The sequence below is a fragment of the Calonectris borealis genome, chromosome 24, assembly GCF_964195595.1.
Source record: "Calonectris borealis chromosome 24, bCalBor7.hap1.2, whole genome shotgun sequence".
Taxonomy (NCBI): Eukaryota; Metazoa; Chordata; class Aves; order Procellariiformes; family Procellariidae; genus Calonectris; species Calonectris borealis.
In genome coordinates, this window is record NC_134335.1 from 2,531,178 (window position 1) to 2,559,153 (window position 27,976).

Genomic DNA, 27,976 nt, shown 5'->3' on the forward strand with positions numbered 1-27,976 from the left:
AATTAAGCACAAAACAATCACTAGTCTCTCATTCTCTCTCTTCCCCCCCTCCACGTTTTTTCTACTTTGCAATTGCTGATCTACCATAATTATTGTGGATCAAAGGTAATCGTTTTTAACCTAAGAACACGGTTAAGTTTTCTCATTCCAGAGAAACGGATTTTAAGAACATTACTGACGTTTAAGGGAAAAATATGCCAGCCCTCAAAGAAACATATGCCAGCCACAGAATCCTAAAAGGACTGAAATTGGACTTGTTACCAGAGGACTGAGATTATATAATGGAGGGATCTTTATCTTCTTAACATTTGCCTGAATCTGCACATTAAAAAAATACGATCATTTGCAGCATTGTGTTCAGTTGAATAAACACTGTGTTTGTGCAATCTGCAAATATTGGCTCTCAACATTTGCGGTATTTTGTTTCTCAATCTCATTACCCCCTTTAGAACAATCTTGAATTTAGAAGGTATCATTTTTTGAACATTCATCATTTAAATGGAATTTGTTTTCCTGTTAAAAATGGAAACAGACTAAGATTTCAGACCCGTTTGCAATTTGAGAAATGGAAGCTCCCTGCCAGAACCACTGCAACTTCTGCTGTGCATCCAGCAATATGAGGTAGTCTCTAATTTGTACCTCTAAAAATCCTTTAGAAAGGATACTAGCTTCAGAGCCATAATTAATCTATTCTTCTAAAATTACCAACAGAATTCAATCTGCCTGGCTTCATAGAGCCACATGGATCTTTTGTTAGAATAGTAATATGAGCAAAGGAGATAATCAGGAGAGAGGTACTGATAAAGGAAAGGTATGAGTGTGTTAGAAACAAACCTGACCCACTTCATGAACTGAATGCTGATCAGCTAGTTCTGACGTCAATGCATATTTTACTGTCCACCAGCAAGACAAACCAGCACTACAACCTACTTCAAAATAACAGTCTCTCCTACCTGATTTGGTTCAAACACAGTAGCTTTACCACCAAGATGGCATGATTTCTGCAGACATCTATAAGGCATCTTAATCTGGCAGTTTTGTGGGGCTGGAAGTATACAGAGAGAAGCTCACTATTCCATCCTCAATTCAAAGCTGTATTTAATTTTCACAAATGCACAGATGTTTCACTGTACAGACAATGAGCAAGTTTTATTTGATGACAGCATAGCGTATCAGTGATCAGTAACTGAAATCCAGTCCCTATGATCCCTTCCAAAAACAGCAAAATGTAAAGGGTACGTGAACAATCAGCTATCTACAGGCAATAACTTTGCGAAGAACGAAGAAGGTTTACCTTGCTAGTGCTAAAAACAAATTTGATGCAACACCTAATGGAGATTGCCTGGTACGGCATTCTTCAGCCGCAACCTTCTCAGTGGACATTTTATCTGATTAATACCTTCTTTTATGTTACTTATGCTAAAACTTAAGCTTGAGGCTTTTGCTCCCAACTACTTAGTATCTTCTAGAAAATAAGTCTATCAAAGCTCCCGCCTCAAGCTCTTTACTCATCCCCTGTTTCTTATCCAGTTACTAAGACTGAAAAGAAAGATCCTTTGAATTCTATCTATCATCTTCCTTTTAGAGCAATATTAACACAAAACTATTAAATTTCAGTCCAGCCTCCTTGTTTAAGTATAAAAGGTGGCAGCCTCATCAGTTTTAGGAACACCTATTTTTTAATCTTAGTTTATTCTCCTGATAGCTGAAATACTTCATGCGCGTTTCTGTATTTGACTAAAAAATGTTGTATTCTTAAAGAGTAAAAGCTTTAATAAAAGTCTTGGAAGCATCAGAATGAATCAAGACGTCCTCTGGAAGTCAGGAAGAGCCTGGAATGGCCATGAGTATCTATGTGAATTTCAAAGCTGCTTGGAGTGATCAGCAAGGGACAGCCCCACACATAGTGCTGGGGCCCAATGCAAACACTGACACTGCAGAGCTTTCTATCAAAATAATTCATCAGTTACTGTGTTGTTTTTCAATTGCTAGACTAATTCGAGTTACAGAGTAATTCTAGCTGTCAGAGTTGGGATCCTGGCTGCCCTTTGTTCTTCCACAGTTTGATAAATGAACCATGAAGAATATGAACCACTGGAAGAGACTGTTCTCAGGGATCTGTACAGCACCAGATAACTCCAAAATCACAGATAAACCATTCTGTGGAATTCATCGTCTATCTCCTTTATAGAGAAAAATAAAACAACTGATTCAGCACAAATCACTACAAAGTTTCTAGCAGTCATAACTTTCCTCCAGCTACTTTATCACCAAAACTGGACACAGGAATTGCTATCAATCTGATAAAGCTTGACAAAGATACATGAAAGAATCAGTCTATATGAATCACTGTCAGTTAATGTGTTCATTTACATACAGACCACCTGTAATTAACTTTCTGTAATACAGAGGTAGAGCACAAGAACAGCTAAGAGGAGGAAAGAGATAGCAGCAGCTGATGAATCTAGTAACTACCATTTATCAACGCTTTTATTTGAGTTCCTGAAGAACCTATGCATTGAAATTCCCTGCGACAGAACAGTTCATGTCTCTAACCTTTCTTCGGTTAACAGGTCTCCTGAGATGCCTTTGAAGTAGCATTTTTGTGAGCCTGTGTCATGCTTGCACTGCAGTGTTCAGGGAGGCAGGGAACTTGCATCCCTGCGGTGCTAAGGACATCCATGAAAGGAATACCTCCGAATACGGCCCCACTCCAGCACAGTTGAGGCCCCTGAGGAGTTCTGAAAAACTATGCCAAGCTCAACGTGACAAGCTGCAGTGCAGAACACTGATGTGGAGGAAAAGAAATTAGAAGGGATAGAATGTGGTGATGAAAAGGGGGAGAAGAGCGGCAGATCAGAAGGCGAGGAAAGAAAGCATAGATGAACAATAGCACAAAAATTCCCTTATATTTAGTTCAGTTACTCATAGTAAGTGGGGTCCATGTGACTTGCAGCTCTTAGACACAGTATGTACTGAAGCCATACATTGTTCTGGTAAATAATTGTATGTCAGTCATAAATCTCCAGGTGCTATGATTGTCAGTAGGTGCTAGAAATAAATGCAAGTTTGAAATCAGAAATGACAAAAGTAAAAATACTCTACAAATGGTAGTGCTGATGAACCCACTGGATTAAAGCATAACAAAGTACCAAAACCCTTTCACTGTCAAATTCACAGCCTTATTACCAGCTGTAAGCAATCAGTGCAGGTGGCCCTATTTTCAGACTTTTGAGACATCACCACCAATTCAATCTCAATGTTATTAGTTATTATACTTGGGCCACTTTGTTATAAAGTCCAGACATCATCTCCATCCCAAACTGTTTCTTTATCTTTCTTCAGGTATCAAATGCCCTAAATAAGAACTTATACCAGAACTGCATCTTCCTACTACAACAGTTGCAAACCCCTTTTACTTCATCTGATGGTAGCTTTTAATATTTTTACAGTTTAATACGAAAGCCCACAATAGAGTATAGAGAAAATTAAAAGATAACCATAAACAGTTTAATATCAAATGAAATGAAAAAGAGACTACTGCAAAGACTCTGCTATTAATTTATATAAAGTGTTAAATAACAATTTTTACAGCTTCGATGAACCTACTGTAAAATTCCCACTCTGAGATGCTAAAGAGCCACGAAATACGGAGAACATGCCAAGGAGCAGATTAATAGGCTTCCCTCTCCAGCTTCAGAGAATCTGTTTTCCACACTGTTCCTTCTGCCAAAAAAACCTGCCTTACATTCGGATTTGATAACAGTAGCCTAATACTCTATGAAAATCATGGTTCTGGAACTCACATAGCTGTATTTTCCTTTTCCTCAGTTTTAATTTATCTGTTACTTAACCTTTCTGTAAACTCGTAAACCATGTGAAAAAGACGCTAGAGGTGGAAAGGTGGTGGTAAAGAATAAAGGAATGAATGTTTTAAATGTACAGACAAAACCAAAGGTCAATAAAAAAGCAACAAACATCCAGGATCTGGGAAAGCTACTCTATTAATACATACATTAATACGAAATCCTTCTTAGTCTATCAGTAAAATCCCATTTCATAGGCAAAGATAACCTATGTTGTTTTTTGGGTGGGGTTTTTGTTTGTTTGTTTGAAATAGCAATGACTATGGATTCCTTTTCTCTAAGTTTAAAGAGGATAAAATTCTTGCTCAAGAAATAGTTTTCATCTCGAAGGTGAGTGCTCATTTTAAAAGATTGTATAGAATTGCCCATTCTGATAAAGATGACTTGAAAGGATTTAAAAGATTTTTCCTGAGGGTGAAGTTAATCCCCAGAATTAACTGCCTAGTCTTCCCAATGTTTCCTGTAGTATTGCAGAGAAAAGGGTGATTCTTCATGACAGATGCTAACAGGTGTTAACTTTTCCTTTAAAATCTTTAAGGACACTGTCTTCGTACTCCATAGACAAAAAGGAGCGCATCCTTGAGAGCTGCTGGCACATTTAACACTTTTCTGCAATTTTATCCTTACAGAAAGCATTAAAGATCAAGATACATTTTCAGTTCATCCATTTCAGGAATGCCAGAGAGGAAATTCATGGGTAAAATAATCCAGCAGTGATCTACAACTCAGAAATGTTTTATCACTTTACCTTTCTCAGCCTGATTGGCTATCTGTTCACACTTCCCTCTCAGAACTAGCAAGCTTACTCCTATAAAAACCAGCTTCTTACAGCAGTTAGCCTTCCTTTCCTGCTCCCGTATTATTGATGACTGAAGTTCAGCAGTCCTCCAAATCAAGATGTTATCTAGCTTTCCCATTTCAAGTGTCTGGGCTAAAGTCAGTGTGGAAGGATTCGTGGAATTGTAATGAGTTGACAACTGACAGAATGATTTCCATTGCTAGCAACATCTGCTGTGTCTAAATTTATAATTAAAATGAAATCATGCATGCAAAAAGAAAAAAAATCAATAAGCTTCCATTCTGAGTTTTTCTAATGTTGAAAGAAGTTATTTGATTAACTCTGTTTTAACCTGAACATCTGGCAGCATTATAGACATGTTATGACACCCACAAAAAATGACTATAACTCCAAAAATTATTTCCTTTTTCCTGGAAGTATAATAGAGCTAATCTAGGAATTTTTAGCTACATGTGCTGTGATATCCATAATGCAAAAATATTACATGTATTACCACTCTGATTTTCTGTTTACAGCAGGATATCTTGGGGGGCAGCAGCAATTGAATTACTGGAATGGCCTTCCTAAAAATAAGGTGTTACTGAATATCATCTACATTCTGAGTACCTGCTATTTTGATGTTCATGTTGTTGTCAAGCAAAAGATTTTCAGCCTTCAGGTCACGGTGAACAATCTTTCGACCATGGCAATACTCCACAGCTGACAGGATCTGCCAGAATTTGCGCCTGGCCTCAGACTCACTTAGTCGGCCATGGCTGGCGAGGTAATCTGTTAAAATAAAGCAGGTTGAAATGGATTAGACAGCAAGCAACAACCCTGAAACTAAATAATTTCTCTCAAATAATTAGCACTAGGAAACTCAAAAAGTATTTCAGCCAACCCCAGTTTCCAACCCATTATTCTCACACCCTCCCCTCCAAAAGAATGGAAAAAAAGAGTAATAAAAAGCTGCTGTGTAATGAAACTCTACTCTCTGTTCCTTCTCTTAAAGTTACCTGACTATTCTGATAAATATTTTCATATAACACAACTCTGGTGGAATGGGGAATACTTGGAATAACTGGCTTCACCATCACGAGATACTTTAAGCTTTAGCCTCTTACCAGTTCATGCAAGCTTCACGCCACACTTCTCCCTCTGAAGCCTCAACAGAGGCTGCGTGGTGGCTAAAAGTATTTTTTTTCTGGAAATAAAACAGGTACCCATAAGGTACCCATCCTGACCTCCCTCTTATCTTCATTGCATCACAAGCAGAAAGAACATTTTGTTTTCATATTTGATTATGTTGTAAAAACTAACGTTAGCCCTGAAACAAATGATAGCTCTGAAACTGAAGACTTCATTTATCCTCAGGAACAAAAACAAGTGAACCAGCAGCTGTGTGAGTCTTGACAGAAACAGCTTCTATAGCCAATTCTATTCTTTCTCTTATGAGGCATAAAATCAAAGAATCAACTGTTAGGATGGTTTTAGAATTGCCTTCAGCATCCCACGAAGAATGCAGTTAATGGCCAAGGTGCAGCAAATGCATATAGATACTGTACCCAGTGATCACAGGCAAGGGCTGAGCATATACACACGTAGCAATCTCCAACCACTTGCTGCATCACAACTAGTACTGAAGTTAAACAAAAACCAATGAGCAAGAACTAAACTGCTGGAGCTGCCTCCAACCCCTCCTTTACAGACAAAGTCCCATGAACAAGAATCATCATTTACAGACCAGCTGACACAAACACTTCTGTCTGAATTCAGTTAACAGGTTCAAACAGCTGCTTCTGCAAGTTGAAAATTGAACATGATGTAATGGAGATTTCGAGCCTAGTTCTGTTTATTTATAAGAATCTCTGACAAAATCCTTAAGTAAAATGATTAATCATATCTAAGCTAGTTATGTAATCTCAGTGATCCAAAAAGCATAATCTTCCCCCACACAATGCCAAAGCAGAATACCTGGCTTTGTTAGGCTGTGGTGTTTTGGTTTGTTTATCAGCTTTATAGGTGCTTGCAACATTTTCATTTAAGCTTTTCTGCTTTCTTTATGATAAGAGAAGGCCTGAGCAGCTCACATTAAGCACACTCTAAAAACCTGAAAATACATTTCAGGTAAAACTTCACCGATGGTGCACTTCTGCTTCCTTCTTACTATAGGTAAGGACAAAGTAGTATGTTGTTCAGAAGGAGGGGGCACAGGCCCACCCAAAAACCATGAGGATTTTTGCAAATATTCAGAAAAACATGAAAAAGAAATTATTTGTTGTTGGATTGTATAAAATCGACCACTTCACTGACCTTGCATTCTTATACATCATGAGTTCTCTGCTGCACTTGGGTCACTAGACTACACTGCCGTTAATAGACTACACTGCCGTTAAGTGCTCCAGACAGTGTGATATTGATTATCAAAGTGACTTCTGAATTACATTTTCACTCATATGGTTTAAATAAACAAATACAATCATTAACACATTATCTTCTTAATATGCTCAGTAAAACAGGCTTATTTCAAAGATGTTTTATAGGGGGATCATTTAGGAAAAAGTTCTATACCCCATTACTGAGGTAACTTAACTTTGTTTTACTTGTGCTGGGATTGAAAGGATTTCATGCACTAGTGTTACTACCTCCCAAGCACATTCTACAAGCACAGAGGCTTGCTGAACCATGAACCATCTGAAGCAGCAGACTAGAGACCTCAGTTGCAGTATACCCATTTCAGCATCCCTCAAAATATTTTTAAGCAAAGCAGGTTAGATCTCATCTCTGGAACCTGCAGATCTGAAAACTCTCCTCAGAGCTTATAACCTAAGTCTTAAGGCACTTTTAGCTGGTTTAACTTGGCAAAGCACAAGAACAAAAGCCTGGCAGTAAGGGGAGGTCATAATATTTGCAAGCTAAGTATCATTCAGTCACAAATAATACCAAGGTGAAGTCAGATATCAAAGGCACAAACTAAATTACACTGAATGCAAGCCAGCCCATTAAGCTGTTAATCCATCACTTGTTAGCAATGCAGCAAACAAGTTAATGAATCCAAGCTGTCATTTGCTTTTATGGCTCTAACCTGTCAGGACTTATTTAAAGATTCCAAACCACCTTGGCCTTAAGTATTCCACCAAGTCTAGTAGTCTGCACAGAATAGGTCATTTATTCTGAAAACACCGCTTTCCTCTCCTGGAGAAGTAGAACATACCATAGCCTATCTAAATAGGTGATGGTACGTGCAAGGATACTGTTTGTGCATTAACGAGCTTGCAAATAGGAAAGGCTGGCATACAGGCAGTGTGCCAGCCCCTGGGTTACAGAAACCACTTCAAGACAGCTGAAACTTGCTAGAGACCTTCTGCCACAAAAGCTAGAATCTGGACACTGAATATGCATGTATATACCTGTGGAGCTAAGAACCATGACTCTTTAGTTTTTATTGTAGATCCCTAGAGCAAAGCACCATATTGTACCTTGCAAAGACTGAAATAGCAAAGCTACCTATAAACGTGTCCTTTGACAAATCTTACCCTCATGTCATACCCTCTGGCTACATGTTTCTGTGGTAGGTTTTTTCTCATTTTTCTATAAAAAAAAATAGAAACCAAAAGCTATCTTAGATTCAGGTGGATGCACAGCAGAAAGCAGCAGGACTTTTGTCACAAGGCAGTTTCCTGTCCAGCCTTTTCAGTAGTCCAAAGTACATTTGTTTACTAGACAATTGAAAGATTAAGATGGTATTTACTTCAAAACGTGTGACTCAGACATTGTCTGGCAAACCCAGTAGTCAATGCTTTTCATTTTAAATACGGTCCTTCACTTACGTGGACAATTGTACACATTTTAAATTTAGTATGTTAAGGCTCTGTTAAAGAGGCACATACAGAAGGATAATGAAGATGATTAAGGGACTGGAGCGCTTGTCATACAAGGGGAGGCTGAGAGAGCTGTGGGTGTTCAGCCTGGGGAAGACAAGGTGCAGAGGGGAATCTTATCGTGTGTATAAATACTTGACAGGAGGAAGACGACAAAGTCAGATTCTTCTCAGCAAAAGTACCAGCAAAAGGACAAAAGGCAGTGGGAACCAACTGAAACACAGGAAATTCAATTTAAACCTAAGAAAAAGGTTTTTTTCTGTGCAGGTGATCAAATGCTGGAATAGGTTGGCTAGAGATTGTAGTCTCCATCTGTGGTGCTGAGCAACCTGCTCTGGTTGACCCTGTAGACATTCTCCACAAATCCCTTCCAACCTCAACTCTTCTGTGATGTGGGTTCAGTGTAAAGCAGTCAAGATATCACTCATCTGGTTCAAGCTTAGTAAGGAACAAATAATCCCATATTAGGGGACACATCGTATTTCTAGTCTTATGAATGCCTATTAACAGAAGCAGTAATAATCGGTTAGAATTTCAGCTAAGAAAATCTACATTAAACATCAGAAAGAATCTTTATAATTAAAAAAACTCAGATCCTGAATAGCTTTGTCTAGGAAGGTTACTGAATGTTTCTCTACGGACGTTTCCAAGAACGGTGCAGCTGATCCTGCACCGAGGCTGGGACATAGCAGATAAGGTGCTCAAGCCCATTCCAGTCCAGGTTTCTGCATCTCTGCTCAAAACATGTATGAAATTGTCCAGGACAAACTGCTAGGCTCTTACAGGTACAAACATAATTAAATACTAATGTTCTAAGAAATCAAAGAGATGTCTGAATGTCTCCTTCACGTGGAAGCATTTCTGGAGATACTTCAAGTTTATTCTTCACTTAAACAGGTGCAAGATGCTGAGAAGTTGACTTTGTAAGCAGAGAGGTTTATACCATCAAACACGTCTCCTTAAGGCTCAGTATATATGCTGAAATACTCTAGAAAACTTGTAAGACTGTCTTCTGTATCAACTGAGCCGGGATACTGCAATATCACAAAGGACTAGCTATGAAAGGAGTCTCGTTCTCAGAGAAACACTCAGAAAAGCATCAAAAACTGTAATAGCACTATTACTTTTTCATTTGCACAACCATAGCACACTTTGCCTGACCAGTTACTGTACGTATTTAATGTAGGAGTGTTTTCACATCTAGCTGCTGTTTTGTGTAAGAAACGTTTTTCCAAGTATTTACCAGCCTCTCTGCAAGTTCAGTGCTTTGCTATTCCAAAATCAGATTTACTTTGACATCTACTTTGACAGGGATGTTTGTTTTTGCATGTGTAGAAGATGATACCCACCACACTGCCCAGGCTGATCTATTTTCCTCTGCAATCATTGGGCACACACTGTGAATGCACAGGAGCCTCTTGCAAAAACAGGCGTAAGTCCCAAGGAACCCTTTGGGACAAGAGAGGCCGAGCACAAACAGGACTGACTAAAGCAGCTGATTTTGCATTTCTGTGCATTACTATCATTCCACAAAAGTAACTTTTTAAATGGGGCAGGGGATGCCCTGGCTGGCATCTGGCAAGAGTAAAAAATAAACATTTTGTCTCCATTGTGAACGCTTTTGAAAATCTCAGAATAATCTTACGGTTCTTCACAGTAAAGCAGAGAGATGCCTGTGTAAGAGTAGAAGAATTAGCAAAATAACGTAGTCTGACAGTATCCCATTATTTCCTGTAGGTTCTCTAAAAGGCAGCAAGGTCCTCGCAACCTACTGTCCAATTGCAAAACAGACTGAAAGTTGTAAGGAACACCTAAACAATCAGGAAAGTCAACTATGAGATATAAGAAAACAGAGTGGGTATGCAAATGCAGTTAAGCTGTTCTTCCCAGGCACCATGTCTGGCAGTTGAAATGTTTGCCCCTTAACCGTTCCTTAGTCTTTCTCTCCTTCACATTTCTGTCATAAAGTAGAAAAAGGAAGTACCAGAAAAGTACATACATAGGTAGTCACCCTTGTCATGTGTCAAATGCTGTACTGGAGCTCCAGATGAAGAAGTTGTGCTATTATCTCGTTTGGTAGTTTCATGCTACAACCCAGCAGGAGGCCACATGAGGAAATTGAAGGACAAGATCAAAATAACTGCTCCTAAACTTCAACCAAAAGCAGCACATTCCTTTAAATAGTTACAATTGTTAAGCTAGACATAAATCACACAAGCTGGTAGTTTGATCACGTTTAACTGCTTTTAAAATGCACATGTAGTATGTCAGACAGCAAGCAAGAGTGGGTAGAAACAACCATAACTGAAAGCTTGGATATTCCCTTTCCCCCTGCTGAACAATTACGTTGTTTTTAGGGTTGATAGTCAGCTTCCCCCTCCAGAGCAAAGAAAATAAAATCCCCCAAAAAACTGGATCATGCATGGCAAAGTATTAGAAACTTCGAAGACACTTGGGTACCGGACTCCAGAAGAGCATCCCACTACTTGTGCTGTTTGAAAACTAATGTTATAAAAGGGAGACTATTTCACACATTGTTAGACTTGACATGGCAAGTTCAAAACACCCAAAGAAAGACCAGGACAGGAAGGAGGAAAAGCTCATAGTTTGAGTCATCTTTCTACTAGTTTGTTTTTTAAATCCTACCCTGCTTTTCTCTATTTTCCAGTTACATCAAAGTTGCCCTGGACATGATATCCTGCTTATGACAAGCAGTCCAATGATAGGACTTGGGGGGGGGAGATAACCCAGACAACAAGAAGAGACTTTGAACATTTGAGTTCTGTTTCCATGAAATACATCCACCCACCCCCCAGTGTAAAAAATAAAGATAAGCCAGGCTCCACCTCTTCGGCACTCCAATCACCAGGGCCCTCTACATGTTGAACTCTATTCCATTGCCCTCTGAGTTCATTCCGCCTGGTGATGTTAACTGACAGTTTCAGAGAAACTTTCTCAGCAACTCCAATTTTCTTATTGCAACTAAAATGCATGTGAAAACTCTACATGGCTGGGTATCAAGCATAAAACTCAAGAAATTAGCTTTCATTGAGCAAGAAAGGTTGTTACTTTAACACCTCAGTCCAATTCCTGAACAAAGCAACAGTACGTGCTATGTATGAAATACTCCAGCTAAAAAGATTTTCTTTACCTTTCAGAATATTTCTACTCCTCTGCTATTTTTCTGTTCCTTTCTTCTCTTACTCTACTAGGACATGCTAGACTCATTCATGGAAAATAAACCCATTGTCCTGGGTACCATTCAAACTTAAAACAAAGTTGTTATTACTTATTGCTAGACAGTAACCATTTGCTCTTCACCTAGCACTTACTGTTGGTAGTGCACTTTCTGGCTGAGAGCCTGCAGAAAGAACAGAAGAGACTCCACCACCACCCCCACCCCCCCCCCGAAATTCTAACACGTTTCTGCCATTATCTCATTTCTGCTTCCTCCTCCAAAAACATATATAACAGTGTCAAATACATACAACAGCAGAATAACCCATCCTTAATTACAAAAGCCACTCTGAGAAATCATTCCAACAAATCAGAAAAAAAATTAATTTAGAAAAAACTCTACAGAAATATTAAGTCTCTAATAATGGACCCAGAAAGATTCCTTAATTATTTTAATGAGAAAACAAGGTCTAAGAGAATTAGCTAAACTGTGTCTGAAGCATACATTAAAGGATCTGCAAACAGGGAAAGTCTCAGAGCCCAAAAGGCTTTGCTTCTTCAGAAAGAACTAAGAGTTTAAGTCAAAGTTTTACAGGAAATGATACACATTAAAGCCAAGACAAATAAGAAGGCAAGTTACTTCTAGAATCTTTAGCCATGCTGATTAAAGTTTTAGGTTTTTGCCTTCTGTTAATTTGTTTTTCCCTATGACCACCTCACTTTCTCACATAAAGCAGCAGCAAAAAAATAATTCTGATCATGTAAATTCTGATCATATAACTTAATAGTTATAGAATCTTGACTGAGTACTGAGAATGTTTCATAGATGAAACCTTAAAACTACATAAAATACACAAACTTAACCTGATATAGGTACAAAGGTAATTTTTAGATAGATTTTTGGCTTATGCTAATCACTTATGCAAGTCTGCATACAAATCTTGCAAGATCAACAACCTCCAATGTTGCTGTAGTTCCCAAGGCAAGTAGTAAGATGAATGGAAAGATTTCAGAAGAAAAGAAAAAAAAAAAAAAAGAGTTGTAGGCCAGCCTGCAACTCATGGCTGGGCTTCAAGATTAGCACTGGTTCAAGAACAGCAGCTTAGAAGGTGGCGAAAAACAGAATCCCCTTTCTTCTTATCCAGTGTTTCCAGATGGTAATCAGTGCACAGCAAATCATGCTGTTCCTTCAGAGAAAAACATAACACAAAAATAAACCAAGACAACCAAACGCACATTCCTGAGAAATGCACAAGATATTCAAAGGTTACCAGACCCCAAAACAGACTTATGCTAACATGCTGTATACAGAAATGGAAATAACATTCTTGGTATTTTATCATCCCAGCCTTATTAGAACATTGTCTTGTTATTTTCTGCAGGTTGTCAACCATTTCAAACAAGTTTACGAATAGCAAGCTCATCTTTGGTCAGAAGAACACTCTGACCCAAATATTTTGTCGCATGTGCAGGAGCTGAAAAAAATCATTTTTTACTTTGATCACTAATGCGCATTTTAAAGTTAAAGGCACTAACACAGGTTAGTTAAGTTAAAGGCACTAACACAAGTTAAAATGAAATGCATTTAACTACTTAGTATCACATTTCATGTGTTTCTTCTTTGTGGCCTAAAAAGGAGCACTGCTTGAGAGGACTTCACTGCTACCCTATACTCAATAGCTTAGAAAAATCTCAAACAATAACTTGGGACATGTACGCACAGTACAATGATGAAAGATAAAATGCGCTAGAGATAACCAATAATGGCATAGCACGTGCCATAAGCCTTACTTTTTAGAGTTATGAACAGTTATTCAAGCTACACTGAAGGAGAGCTCAAAGGCTACAACCTGGCTGCCATAACCAGGTCTGTGTTACATGCAAGTAGAAGTTTTTTTTACTGTGCCCGTTACCACAATCAAGAAGGGAGAGAGAGTGCAGGAATCACCTTCAGTACTAGAACGCAAGCCTCAGGAGCATGGAATCACTTTTTCTATTCACTCCATAGCCCTTGGGAAGAGTAAAGGCTGATGCACAGCCACTTCACAAATTTCCTTTTACATGATCATCAGCAGAAGATTTTAAAATTTAGTAAGCTTCAATTCTTCTGGTCCTTCAAAATACTGAAGGATTCTTACTGTTCTGCACTTTGAGCGATCATGTATGCTAAAAGAGGGCTGAGCAAGTGTGAACTGTTATCTGCTCAGAATATTTATAGACTACAATTGTCCTGCACTGATTTAAGTAACAACTTCGTCCAAGGAAATAGAATGAGATCTCTATTGTAGTCCAAGCTGAGCATTACAAAAAAAAAAAATTTGCATCGTGAAGTATTACAACTAAAAAATACTGTATTTTACACAAATTTAACACTGAAGTTCCTGCTTGAGTGATGAGTTTGAGCCAAAGAACAAGAATTAATGTGAATTTGACCACGCAGGTCAACACAGACAACCTAAAATTTTTATTATGAGTGTTACTCTAAGTCACACTGACACCCCCTCCTGCCCACCATGTTCTTCCTTGAAAACATATTACAAAAATCATGTCTGATAAATCAGTACTTAACTGCACAAGAAACAGATTCTTCAGTTTACCTGAAATACTGTTTGAGCCACTGTTCATTATCGGGCTGACCATTTAAATATAGTTTTTAATCTCAACTCAATGCTGAAAATCTGCTAATTCTGTCAGCTGAGATGAGAGTTTATCCTGCACTGTTCTATTTAACAGCTACGTGTTCTGCTAAAGGAACATCAGTAATTTTAAACTTTTTTCTTATGCTAGTGTACACTGTAACAATTTTCCCTAAAGTTCTTCATTCTAAAATGAGAAACAGTGACAGTTATCACACATTTCTTGACAAATAAAGGAAACCGACATACTACAGTAAAAGGGATCCTTGGACAAGATAAATACAATTGACAAACTTCAGAAGTTAACTTTAAAATGATGAACATGAAAATATTATCTTGCTTACCGAAAATTTCTCCATTTTTGGCAAATTCTGTCACAAGGTACAACATGCTTTTGGTCTCCATCACCTGTTGATGGAGAAATCGCACATAAGATTGTTTGTGGGCAGAGCAAAAAGTAAACACACACCCAAATGGATACTTATTTTCATTGTTCTCTTCTGGTAAAGATGTGAAAGTCTTTGCCTTGCACAGACAGTTATCACAATCTTTCACTTTGTTTTTTCAAGTTACCTCAACAATTTCAAGGGGAGCATTTGCATGCTAAGCACAAGGATAAGCTTTAAATACTTCATAAAGCCAGTGTACAGAGGAGGAGGTGGATAGGATTCTTGGCCACAAGTGACTAACACAAAATGATAGTATCCTCAGCAGCTAGTTTAAAGACTTTCCTTTAAGGAATCAGCCTGAAGTAATTCCCTTGCTCAACTTTTGTAACATGCTGATGGCTGCTGCTTGGAAAAGATGACTGGGGATAATACTGACCTCTGTTACCAACAGTTCTCTAGTTATAGAGAGAAAAAAAAATCCACACAGATGAGCATCAGTCTTAAAATCTGGCAAAGTTCAAGTAAAAGCACCACATCACAGGATCCCATTGTACAATCGGACAGTACAGCTACAGAACTATCACATCCTCAATATATCCCCTGGTAGGGGGAGGAAAAAAAACCCACCAAACTTTAGGCATCTTCTACGTTCTCTCTGGTAAGTTCCAGCCTTTCTATTACAAGAACAGACTACTCAGAATTCAAAAACATGGGAGGCTGGAAGGAATAGAGGGAGATAAACAGGAAAAAAGAAAGAGCGTAAGGGGAAGACTTCAGAACTTTCCATGAACATGGAAAACGTTCATGGCCTTGAACAGAAAGATTTCACCCAGCAATTCAAAATTCCATACTTCCATGATACAAGTTGGGAAAAGGCAGCCCAGTCAGTTATCTTTCAGCTTTCTTCCTAATGATCTACTCCTCAGTTGCTTAAACAGCTGCTCAGGAATGCATTGTACAAATAGCATAATCAAAATCAAAAGATACACTGAAAGTGAAAAATCCTCTACTTCAAAATAAAAAAGTCATTTAGGACTTCCCTTCAGTACAACACAACAATTTCAACACACAGCACATTTTGGGCCTATTTCAATAGCCACAGTTCAGCCTGAGCTGTCTGTGGACAAGACATTCTGGAATTTGATTTGTGCTTTTTATTTATGCACAAGCTTGAAAGTACTAGAAGGCTGCTCACAAATAAACTCTTTTTAGAGGAATTTTTTTTTAAAAAAAAAGGCAAATCCTGAAAGATACATAGTTATAAAACCAGCAGAATTACCAAAAAACTGACAAGCCAGCAGACAGAACAAGATGGCAGTTCTTCAGTCTCCCCTGCACCCTTGTTCAATTCTACAACAGCTGAGCATATTATGATTGAAATGTCTGTATCTGGAAGGCAAAACAGTTTGGAAAGACTGTTTTAAACCAACATTTGGAGACAGGAAGCTGCAACAGCCTGTGGATTACATATATATGGAACCATTCTTAATCAAGCCAAGATTGGTAGCTTCATTACCTAGCTTTGACAATCCTCAGTAGTTCCTTGACATGAGACAATCCAGGAACTTGTAGTGGGGACACAGTACAGTGATGGGTACATTAAACAAGCAAACTAGTGAGACAATTTGATTGAAAGCTATTTTAAAAATAAACTCACCTATCTACCAAATGCATTTCTAACAAGCCAATCCTTAGTAGTAAAGGGGTAAGCACTACATAACAATTACCCTCCTCTTCAAGTGATCTTGCTCATCTCCAGACTTAATTTAACTATTCTCAGATACTATCATTTTTGTGTTTTGACATTAATTCAGAAGGAACTGTGGTAAATATTACTCAAGTCAGTTAGAAATTTAACTCCCTAAGGTCCGCCTCTACTCGGTGAATCAATATTTTAAAGAGGAAGTGCTAGTCTCTTTCCCATAAGATGAAATTAAAGCTAAACAAGTCTAAACCAGGATCTTCGTCTTTATTCAGTAGAACAACTCCAACACCACAAGTCCAAGTCCTTGTGCTCACATTGCCTTTATAGACAACAGATGAACTTAAATTCAAAGTTTGGTTTTTGCATGCACAAGTCTTGATTTGTTTGTTGAGCTAGGTTTATTTGAAACAAGCAGGAGTATCTCAGAAGCACCATGTGATTTGTTAAACAGAACACTAACAAACAGACCCCAAAGGGAATATTCTCAGGAAAGCCTTAAAAAACAAAAGTTAACTGAAGCAGAAACGCCAGCAGCCTCAAATATTTTACCATATGCTAGCAGCAACAGAAAATGAAACAGAAGAGAAACAATATAAAACAAACCTACATTTTACTATACAAATTATGCACACCAAAAAAAGTCACAAGTAAAAACCTTCAAAAGTTTTCATTGTCTGCAATTGTATGTGTTATCACAACAGCACGTTGTGCTGTGCATATCTCTTATGTAAATACACATTGTTGTACCATAATTATTCATCCTTTATGTTACAAAGGGACACATTCAATTCCACAACGTACATAATTCACTTTAGGGTAAGTATCAATTTGTCCATATCCACAACAGAAGTGAAATGCAAGATTCCAACAAAAATAAATCCGAAGAACTAGTTATTCATCTCCTAGTAAATGCACTTAAAGATAGAGTGTTTGGGAAGCTCTTGCCTGGTGTGTGCATTTACATCACAAGCACATCTGCAGAATCTGGACTTACGTATCCTCATGTCTTACCATCTTTGGATAAGAAAAAAAGGCTGCAAGTACTCCTCCATCTGCACTCTGAACCAAGACTCGACTAAAGAAAACCACTATATCCATGCAGATCCTCCCAGCTAGTCTCACTGTACTCAAACATTTTGCTGAATATTCCTACCCTGCTCTAGCCTACATAGTACCTTGTTTACGAACAGACAGCAAAGTCTCATCACTGGGTATTTCCAATTCAGCTCTTTCACTAACATAAAATTTACAGCCTTCTGTGTATTTTAAGCAGATTTTAGGTACGCTTGATTATCTACCACGGACAGCCTAACTGGTACCATAGAATGAAAAAGACAACTGATGTCCTTTCAAAGAAAGTTAAACACTTATCCAATGCAAATCAATTCCAGAAAAGCCGCGTTTGTCACAGACTGGTGATCTGCCAGAAGTCACTGGTGTAGAGCCAACTCTTCATACAGGAGCAAAAGAAAGGGGGAGAAGGGAAAAAAGACACCGCTAACCATACCTGGTAGAGCTTTATAATGTGTGGGTGATCAAGCATTTTCATTATCTGCACTTCTCGGTAGATCTTCTCCAGATTTACAGCATCCAGCTGAGATTTGTCAATGATTTTTATTGCCACCTGCAGACAAATAGCAAAAGTGAGATTAAAACTCCCCAACATTTTCCTCATTATAACTTTATAACGAGTTTATCCTTGTTATAAAGGGAATAATGCAACCCCAGATAACTGGGGGCTTTCTTCTAGCTCAGAAATGCACATTCCATACTTAAAAATACAGCAGCACATTAAACATGTAGTAGTCCCACTAAGTGGCTGCAGGAATATTGCCTACATGAGCAAGTCAGAAAAAGAAAGTTTTACAAGAAATGGAAGACACAGAACAGTGATGAGGCCAGTGCTCCAATGAGCCCAGGTGCAGAATGCTCTTGTATCAGTAGCAGGTGGGAACAACTGAGGACCCTTCATGAGCAGTGTTGTAAAGACAAAAATCTTCTTAAAAAGCCTAATGGTGTCCATTTCTGGAGTCAAGGTAGCTAACTCGAATCCACAAATGCAAAATGGTATTATAAAAGAAAAACTGTTGGCTCAACACAAATAATCAAAACATGATGGATCCTTGTAGTTTCAGCTGTTTGACATGCTTATTTTAACTGTAGTTAATATGCTACTACATAAAGGCATCTGTAGTTCATCCGATCAGGGGAAAAAACTCTGTACAAATATGTTTGTCAGTCAAACCTTACAAACAGATCTCAATAGTTTAGAAAACAGATCTTGGTCCTATTGACCTTCTTTTTAGCCAATACCTGCAAAGTGAATTACAGATAACTACATACGCTTAAGAGACTAAAAATTTCAAACAGAAGACATTTCAAAAAAAAATTTAAATGAAGAAGAAAGAAAAATTATAGCTGCCATAAAAACCATGCAAAGGATAACAATACTAAAGAGTATTGAATGTATAAATGGTGTTTATTCACCCTGAATATCACATTATTAATGCTGAAGTAGGAGCAAACAATGTAAGTCACACAAATGCTTCCAATTATAACTGCATTTCACAAACTGTTGAACTATAGGAGACAGCTGCTATGCAGGAGACAAAAATCCACAGGAGGCGAACCTCATTATCTCCAGCAAGGCTGATTATGGACCCACCTGAATTCAGAATTAACTATTTATTGACTTCATTTCAGTATGCTTTTGCTTGATAACCTCTTCAAACATCACTTGTCTTCCCCAACCACCAGAAAAATAAGATTCTGCTACAAGTGAATAAAATGATCTAGCCTTGTAATCAGTGGAAAGTTGTTTTTGCTTTTAATATGCAGGATGTACTCTTACATAGCTGAAGCTATTTTAAACAATGTCCGACTAATGTAGAACTCACTGAAACTAGATTTATCAAAAACCAATACACATTTATAAGAATAACGATATATACAGCCATTAGACAGAAAACAAGAAAGACGATCACATCCCACAACATTTTCACCATTAATCACAAGGTACTCCATAGCCTTTATTCTTCAAAACATAACAGTGGGTACTTTGGAAGAAGTGGTACCTAAAATGGTATTCAACCACTCCACACTGCCCTCCTCCTCCCCAGCTCTCTGCAACTTTCTTCTATCCTAGTATAACATACAGCAATTTACAAGATCCTGATGCCTGATCTTTTCAAAACATGCTTCCCCCTGTTGTCTTCTGCTAGCTATTTGTATTTACAACACTCTCCATAATGCATCTACTCTGCCCTCTTTCACATTACACTATATTGCACACTGAGAAGCATACAGGAACAGTGATGCTCAAGATGGCAGGTCCTAAAATATTACAGATCTCCCTTTGAAAGTTTCTGTCTTTTGGCTATGAAGACACTATCTCTAAACCATGCAAATAAAACGTGAATCACCTGCTTCTGCTCCCACTTGTTACCCCCTCATCCTATTCCCATTCCTTCCAACTACAGTATTAATTTGCTGTCTTACACTTGGTATACGTATAAGACTTGATAATAAAGGTCTGGCGTCACACATGCAAGGAATACGGGACAGGCAAAAGAAGAACAGTAACGTGCATGGGACTGGACTATCCAAATGCATACTTCCCACTTGGTCTTGCTAAATTTGCTCTCCCTTTGACTACTCCCTACAGCAATTGCTCATTCTCTCAGCAGGTCCCCTTTCGCTCACTTATAAAGGCAGAATAGCAAGCTGCTTCCTTATTTGGTGTGATTATATGCCATGTGGCAGGAGAGGATGCAAACAATCATTCATGCAGCTTAAGAAAAAACACCACACAAAAACCATACCTTTAAGTCTCCCTGGTCTAATTTAAGATCACACCTAATAAAATGACTTCTGGTTATTTTGTTTATTTTTTGCAGGCACAATTTATTAGCCTAAGAAGAAATCACTTCACTAGAAAGTTACAAAATGTCAAAGTAATCAAACCAAACCACTAAAGCCAGACCAATTTGTTATACATCAGGAAATATTTATCAAAAACAACCCATGTGTCACATTTCTCCCCTTCCTCTAATTTATTTTATCCTGTCTCTCTGGAATCAACCAGAGACACAAGCTGGCTTCTCCTTCATTCTCCACATCTATCCCAGTTTATACCCGTTATTTGGGTGACCTCCAGATTTAAGAGGAATGGAGCCCACTATTTCTTATTTACAAACCAACGAAAAGATTAACCTGTAGCAATCTTGCACTCCTATCACAAAGCGGTAATACATCTTTCAGTCAAGCAATAAGGTATCTCCAATCTTGGACAGATCAGGTGTTCAGAAAAGTCTGAATGCCTCCTTCATCGATCTAGGGTAATGCAAAAAAATCCTGCTGCATTTTTTGGTATTTAAAGTTTAATGGCAATCTAATTAGAATAGCAATTTACACAGACAGCATCAGCCTCTCAGCAACTTGAGGTATTTGCAGTAGCTTCTTTCTTCACCTACTTCTTTCTTCACATAGACAACACAGTGTAGAAGCTTTACCTAAAACTTGGATCACTTGCAACTTTTAAGTCTGCCTCCTTCCCTGGCTCTGGTTCATTTAATTTCACCTTACAGTCACTGTGCATTTTCTCCCCACAGTTAGGTGTTTTACAAAGCTCTCTTCAAATGCAAGCAAAAAAAATATAGTAACTTTCTCCCGTTTACTCTTCTTGCACATAGGAAATATGTGCAGTACAGAAAAGTTAATAAAAGCAAAGATATACAGGACTTCAAAGGAAAGAGGTTAAGTCTAGCATAGAAGAGGAAAAAAAAACCCACAGTAAACAAGTGAAACTGCAGCAAAGCAATAAATAAGGGGGGGTCTGGACAATTTGGAAAAAAAAACCCCAACCAAAAAACCCAACAGCAGCCTGCTCTCTGGGGCTCATGCTGAACCTTTGTTTATCTATCCATCACACTATCATCAGTTTGATTAGCACAAATATTTATACTTCCTTCTTCTATACTTCTAGTGGGGAGGGGGGGAATTCTGCAACAGTATGGCTTCCTAGTGCTACTTTTTCCAGTGAATCTTGACTCCCATCACCTTATCCTACTGAAAAATCTAACTTTACAAGTACATTGACTCTTGGTATTTTTTCCAGTATAGTTTGGCATTCCACAGTTTGCTCTTAAATTTTGAGTTTTCCTTATACTGAAAGTACAAATATTTCAAATACAGCCTGTTACCACTTCCAAGCCTATCTACAAGTGTCTATGTTGCCAACTTTCTCCAGAGATATCAGGCATTATTCTAAATACTGCAGTTCGTAGCTTCTAACATCCACAAAGAATTCCAACAACAACAAAAAAAATCTGTTTTTAACTTTGTTTTCCCAGATAACAAAAGTATCCATTTCCCTAGAAAAACCTAGATAACTCATTTGTCCTTCTTCAGTTTTAAAGATTAAATACTTCCAGTTCCACTTCAATTCCTTAATAATCAGTGACTACTATAGTTTTGTGTTTTCCAAGGTTAATAAGATATGCAATTATATAATCACTTCAGTTACTAAAAAGTAAGTAATTTTATATAAAATAAAAATGTGCAGAAGACATTTTTCTTCTTTACATGGTTAAAATCCTTGAACAGGTCTTAATTCCTGAGCAACATCCAGTAAAATTTCATTAGAGGAAAGAAGCATTTAAAAAAAAGAATAATAAAAAAGAATGGGTCATATAAATTTGGGAAACATGGCTACAAATCCTGCTGTAACCTTCACTTTCTGGCCAACAACAGTGCTTCATGTTCCAATGTTTCCTACTTTCTTCCTTTTCCAGAAGTTTCCTATCCTATCTCCTTGCTGCACACATTTAGAAATACAACAATTCCCAGAGACCTTTGAAAGGGTCTCTTCTGAAACCAAATCCTTCTTCTGAAAGTGTGGGAGCAAGAAAACAAGTCTTCAGGTCACACATCTCTTGGAACAGAATGGCTCCAGAAAAATCCTCTTTCAATAGTTTTGAAACCTCCCCATACCACAAGTAAAAAGTGATCGTAGATTTAGAACAAGTTACAGAAGGTTAACACGCCACAGAAGCACACAGTAACATTCTATACTGTCTATACAATCACCCACCTACTCCCAAAATTATAACACTAACATGTATCACTGATGAAAGTATTCTGCGTTTATAGCTTTTGAGTCTGAAAAGATCTGATTGTTTAGGCACCTGATTGGGCATTCAAGTACAACAATGCATCAAGGACTTGGACGAATACTTCCACAAAAATGTTTTTATGAAAATATCGTCAGATAATAATGACAGCATTAATAAAACGCTCTTTATTAAGTCAGTTAATACTGAACTTCTGCAGGCAACTATGGAGCTAGAAAAATTATGTTATATGCGACTTTGCAAATGTTGGAAAACAAATTGTTTTGGAACGTTACAGAATGAGCCACTGTCTTAGCAGGCTACTTGCTACCTCTGTCATCATGTTAAGAGATGCATTTTGTGCTGCTACATCTGTAATCTGTTAAAAAAAAAAAAGACAAAAAACCCATCACATTACATCAAACCATATTTTGTCTTATAAGGTGGAGTTATTTGGTACTATTAAGCAGTTGTTTTTGAACACAGAGTAAAAGCATGTGTCTACTTGAAGGAAAAAATTTTGCTATTTGCAATCCTTGTACAACTCTCAATGTATATATTACATATATGCACACAGTGGCAGGCTTCTGTAGGAGAAGCAGCATAGTAGCAGCTGGCACCACTGCTGCTACAGTCAAATGCAGATTAGATATCTCAGTCTATTCTGAATCTTCAGTTTTCATGCATCTTGCCAGGGCCATAGAAGACTTCAAAAAAAAACCACTTGGAAATACTTAAAATCCAGCAGCTTCTTCATAACGATGTGAGAAGGAACAGTGCATTCAACAGCAGCAGCTCACTTTTGTCCATGATCTCAGCTGTGTCATGATAACAGGAAAAAGGGAAGTAATTCTTATAGGTGGAGAAGCCGCTTCAAGATGGGGGAACAGTTTCCTCTCTGAAAAGTGTGTTTTGTTCCTGAATATACAGCTTGCTAACAACTACTAGCATTTTGCAGATTGAAGACAGTGCAGAGAGACTGACTGCACACAGAAATGAATTCTCATTTCTCTATTATTGTCAATCATTGCCACAGCACAAGTAAACTGACTCTAATTTGGCATATGCCAAATTAAGGACAATTACACAAGTTTTGTGACTCTAGTTTTGGCTTTTTTTTTTTTTAAATAGTTATCACTTCTCCTAAGGAAAATAAAAGACAACAAACCAAAAAATCCCAACCAAACATCAATATTAGTATTAGTACATACTTCAAATGACAAAAAACAATAAGAGGTAGTCCTGTTCCTTCCCTTATCTTCCCCTATCACCAGTTTTTGCTGCTTAAGACTTATATTCCAAAATATCTTTGCAACTTTCATGATTTCTTTTCATTTAAAAATATTAGGAATAGCACACATTTCCTTCCCTCTTTTATTAAAGGCCTAGAGAATTGGAGTTTGCTCAATCCTCATCTGACATCTGGAAACTGAAATTGTCAAGCAGTGAAGGTGAAATGCTTGTCAAAAAAGATGAAAGTTCTACCCTTCTGCTACTCCAGCCTTCAATTTTCATTGTTTTTATATTATTCATTTAACTCTCTGACTAGTCTTTAAAAAAAAAAAACCCCAAACAAAAAACAACCCACCAGAACATAACACCCCCCCCCAACATGGCCTAACAAGTTAACATACAAAAGGAGGTTTGTCCATGTCAGTGCAAGCTTTAAGGTTTCAGGCAGATCACAGAGATTCAGATCTGAGTTAACCCAATACATCCTAAAAGTAGACGAACTGCATTAAAATTAACAAACACAACTTCCTGCAGCCTGGAGCAACTCCAGTTTGCAACAAAGTGTTTGGATATCACAGATTTATAAAAGATTTAGAGTGCAGCACATTATGCTCAACCTGATTTACCTGTGAGCTCTTACTCTCTGCCTCCAGTTATGTGTTCCTTATTTCCCTCTTGCAACAGATCTAGAGAGCCCACAGCTGCAAACAATTAAATCGGCACCCTGAGTCTTTTTTTTTTTTTTTTTTGCACTAGTGTCATTTTCCCACTAAATTACTCCACTAACCCAAACTGTGTGCTATATAGCACAAGGAGCTGCTGTCTTTGCTTGTATCATTCACTTTTACACGTACCTAAGCACACTCGATCAGACACTCACATCTAAACTCATATCACATCTTGTATCAGGAGCTGGTAATTTTCAGAGAAAAGTGCAAAACACCTGTAACATACCAGACAGCTAAAAGCATAACTGTGAATTGTAAGGACATACTAGTCAGAAGGGTTTCATTTTCATCTGAGGAGCAATGGCTAGTATTCTTCTGTAGATGACTAATCCTGAGGGGGTATTAGTTACAGAGTTTTGGGGGTGGGTGGGGAACGTGACTCTTTCACACATAGCCTATTCACAAAGACTTTCCTTCATCCTTAAAGTGCATTGCTTTTTTTCCAAGTAGTACCTTCATCTATTCCAAAAGCTTTTCACTACTGTTCATTATTTCACATGTCATATTTCACTAGAAACAAATATCCACCTTCTTGAACTTTATGCTTCCGATTACTTTTGTTCTCTTTTTTTAGACTCCTCTCCTCCTTCTGAGGAAAAATTTTGCTTATTTGTGCATGCCTCATTAACAAAAGTTACCCTGAGATCACAGGATTTCTGGGCAACAGGATAAATTAGCATGGCAGGAAAGCACGTGTCATTAACTTAAACGGCAACACACACACAACCAACAAGCAAAGCAAAGGTCACATTCAACCATGTAGCCCCCTCTGGGGCACCCTGTATGGACTATCATTAGTGGGTCATGCGCGACCTCTGTTACTACAAATACATATCAATCCCCCCATTTTTCTTAACTTTCACACTTCTTTCTGTTCGACTATTTAGTCATGCAATTTTAGTGTTGCATTAATACAGGATTCAAATCATAATTTGAGTTTGTTTGCATACGCCATCTACTACTCTGTCTTACGTGTATCTTCTGCTTCATGCCCGGTTTCACTTTATTTTCACCTATACTTTGCTAACAATTTATGGCAACTATATTTACTATTTTCAGTTCAAGTTATAATTTTATATTCCAATATGTAGGTTTTCCATAAAAAGGATGGGTTCTGTACATAATCCATAAGTGCTGACCTTTCAAGGTAATAAGATCCCATCTTTTCTTAATTTGACAGTTATTGGCTAGTCAGAGTTATAAAAAAAAACCAGGCAAATATTTTTATAGGTCAAAGCCATATAAAATACAATTTCAAAGTACCTATGCTAAAAAAGCCCAACAACAAACAGGTTCTGAATTTAAAGGGTTCAAATAGGGAGATTCAGGAGAAACTCAGGGAAGGAAATAGTCCTTTTCAAAAGGGCTTTCTGAGCAAGTCTCAACAGCAACACAGTGCAGACTTTCCTGCAGTACAGACCTGATGGTACACAGGTACAGCCTTTCCAGAACATAATAAGCTGAATATTCTTCCACCAGCTAATAAAGGCACAGATGAATGTGAGAAATTAGCAACTCAAGATTAAGCAACGGTTTAGAACAAGCTTGAAAAATGAACAGCCTTCCATCTAGAAACGTTAATAAGCGGGACTTTCACTTTATGTGCATAGTGAACTAAGTGAGGTGGTCCAATCTTGAAGTGCTTATTCAAAGTAGCATTTGGCTAGAATTAATTCCCCCTGACATCACCAGAAGTGATCTTAATAGGGTTCCCCTTCCTTAAAGGCCATGTAAATACTTCCAGCAACTAACTCAGCAATTAAGTTCCAGATAAACATTCTTGCATCTCTTAGAGCAGAAAGTCAATGTAGCTGTACTGAAAAATGAAAGACCTTGACACAAATCTCCAACACAGGCAAATCTGCTGTAAAAATCATGCAGAAGATAAAAAGGCCTCCTCAGGACACAAGGCTCCTCAGAAAAGGAAAGCTGGTTAAAAAAATTCAAGACTCTATTAGAATGCACTGGAATTCAGCAGTTTCTTAGGACACAGATCGAAAAATCATACCAGAGTTGGGGAGCTGTTAAGCTCTAAGTTTTCTGTAACCTTTGTTATTTTGAACAATACTAAACAAATATAATTTCTAAATTGACAAATAAAAATAAAGATTAAAGTTTTCATCCCCATCACAAAGTCCGCCAAAGAAATGAGAACTAAAAATTAAACGATAACTTACTATCTTCCAGTGAAGCATTTCGAAGTTTGGCGTATGGCATCAAACTTGGGAACAGAACACAAAAATTGCAAGGTCTTTGCTTGGCTCTTCAATAATAGCAAGGAAGAATTTAAAAATAATTAACAGTTTATTGTTAAACTTGAGAAATAAGACAATAAGAGAAATTTCTTTAATACTTGGGACGCAAAGCTCATCTAACACTGCATGGCCACAACAATGTTAGCATTGCAGGCTTGTTTTCCTTAACTGAAGTCCAAGCTAAGGGCATTTTTAATTCCTGTAAGGAATGATTTTACCACACAAGACCACAGTAACTGAATAATTGCAGGTCTTTTCAGTTTTTTTACCTTGTACTTCGGACAATATTTTATTTACTTTTGTCTGGTACAGAGCAGCACAGTAAGCTCTTCTTCAGTGAGCAATGAAAGCAACCGTAACAGAACCATAACAAAAAGCGTACCTCTAGGTGTAGCGACTAAAACTACCTAAGAAGAAAATATAAGAGGAAAGTGATCTTTCAAAGCCATTACTCTCATCAGATACCTGTTTTTAAAAAGTGAACATAACTACATTTTATCCACGCAGACTTAGGATCATTTCTGGTTTAGGTAAAGCATAAAATATTAACAATCTACAGGCTAGTAATCACCGGGTAACATACGGGGGGGGGGGGAGGGCGGTTAAACAGAGAGACTAAAAATGGTTGAATTTGGTTAACTGGCAGGATGATGTATTGAAGAATTCAAAACACACACACACACACACACACAAAAGTTCCTTTGCTAAAACAGATTACCGAGGTAGAAGGACTGCTCCTCTGCAAGTATTGGCCAGGTCTGAAACCATAAAATATTCAGGACATGAAAGCAGGCACAACACAAGGTTTGAACCTGCCCTATTAACAGAAAGTTACTACTATCAGATGGCTACGCTTGCGAACTAAGCCAACAGCTGCCCGCCTCCTGCATCCTCCCAACCCGAGCATCCTTACTGTGACAGCAACACACCGTCTGTGGCCTGAGCCACAGGGGCTCCCCGCTACAGCCAGACTAGGAGGCATTATCACTGCCCTTGCCAGGCAGATGAAAGCAAAAAACCAAACAAGAACGGCGGCCAGGGCTCCTGCTCCAAAGCCTGCCCGCAGCCGAATACCTCAAGTAAATAAAATATCCCCCCCGCCCTACAGGAGGAGGCTCCAGTGCTGGAGGGGACAAAAGGAGCAAGCAGCCTGCAAGGGCGCTGCTGCACACCCCCGCCGAGCCACCCAGGCCACCCCAATAAAACCCCAGCTCCTGA

The 27,976-nt window shown here is 38.1% G+C and overlaps 1 protein-coding gene across 11 annotated transcripts in view; it reads right to left on the bottom strand.

Moving 5' to 3' along the window:
* SIK2 (salt inducible kinase 2) overlaps positions 1-27,976 on the bottom strand; it is a 57,896-nt gene that overhangs the window by 29,340 nt on the left and 580 nt on the right. For 3 of the 11 annotated variants that reach the window (XR_012677146.1, XM_075172911.1, XM_075172910.1), the window contains exons 2-4: positions 17,940-18,056; positions 14,683-14,746; positions 5,272-5,433 (exon numbers count right to left, since the gene is read on the bottom strand). Coding sequence is in view for 10 of the 11 variants with exons in the window: in XM_075172911.1 (XP_075029012.1) it covers positions 5,272-5,433; positions 14,683-14,746; positions 17,940-18,056 (343 nt within the window). In the remaining variant the exon portion in view is untranslated. Of the gene's footprint in view, positions 1-5,271; positions 5,434-8,180; positions 8,236-10,524; positions 10,613-14,682; positions 14,747-16,006; positions 16,117-17,939; positions 18,057-22,838; positions 22,922-26,680; positions 26,767-27,976 lie in introns of those variants that run through there. The other 8 variants (XM_075172915.1, XM_075172917.1, XM_075172914.1 and 5 more) reach the window with 8 other exon arrangements.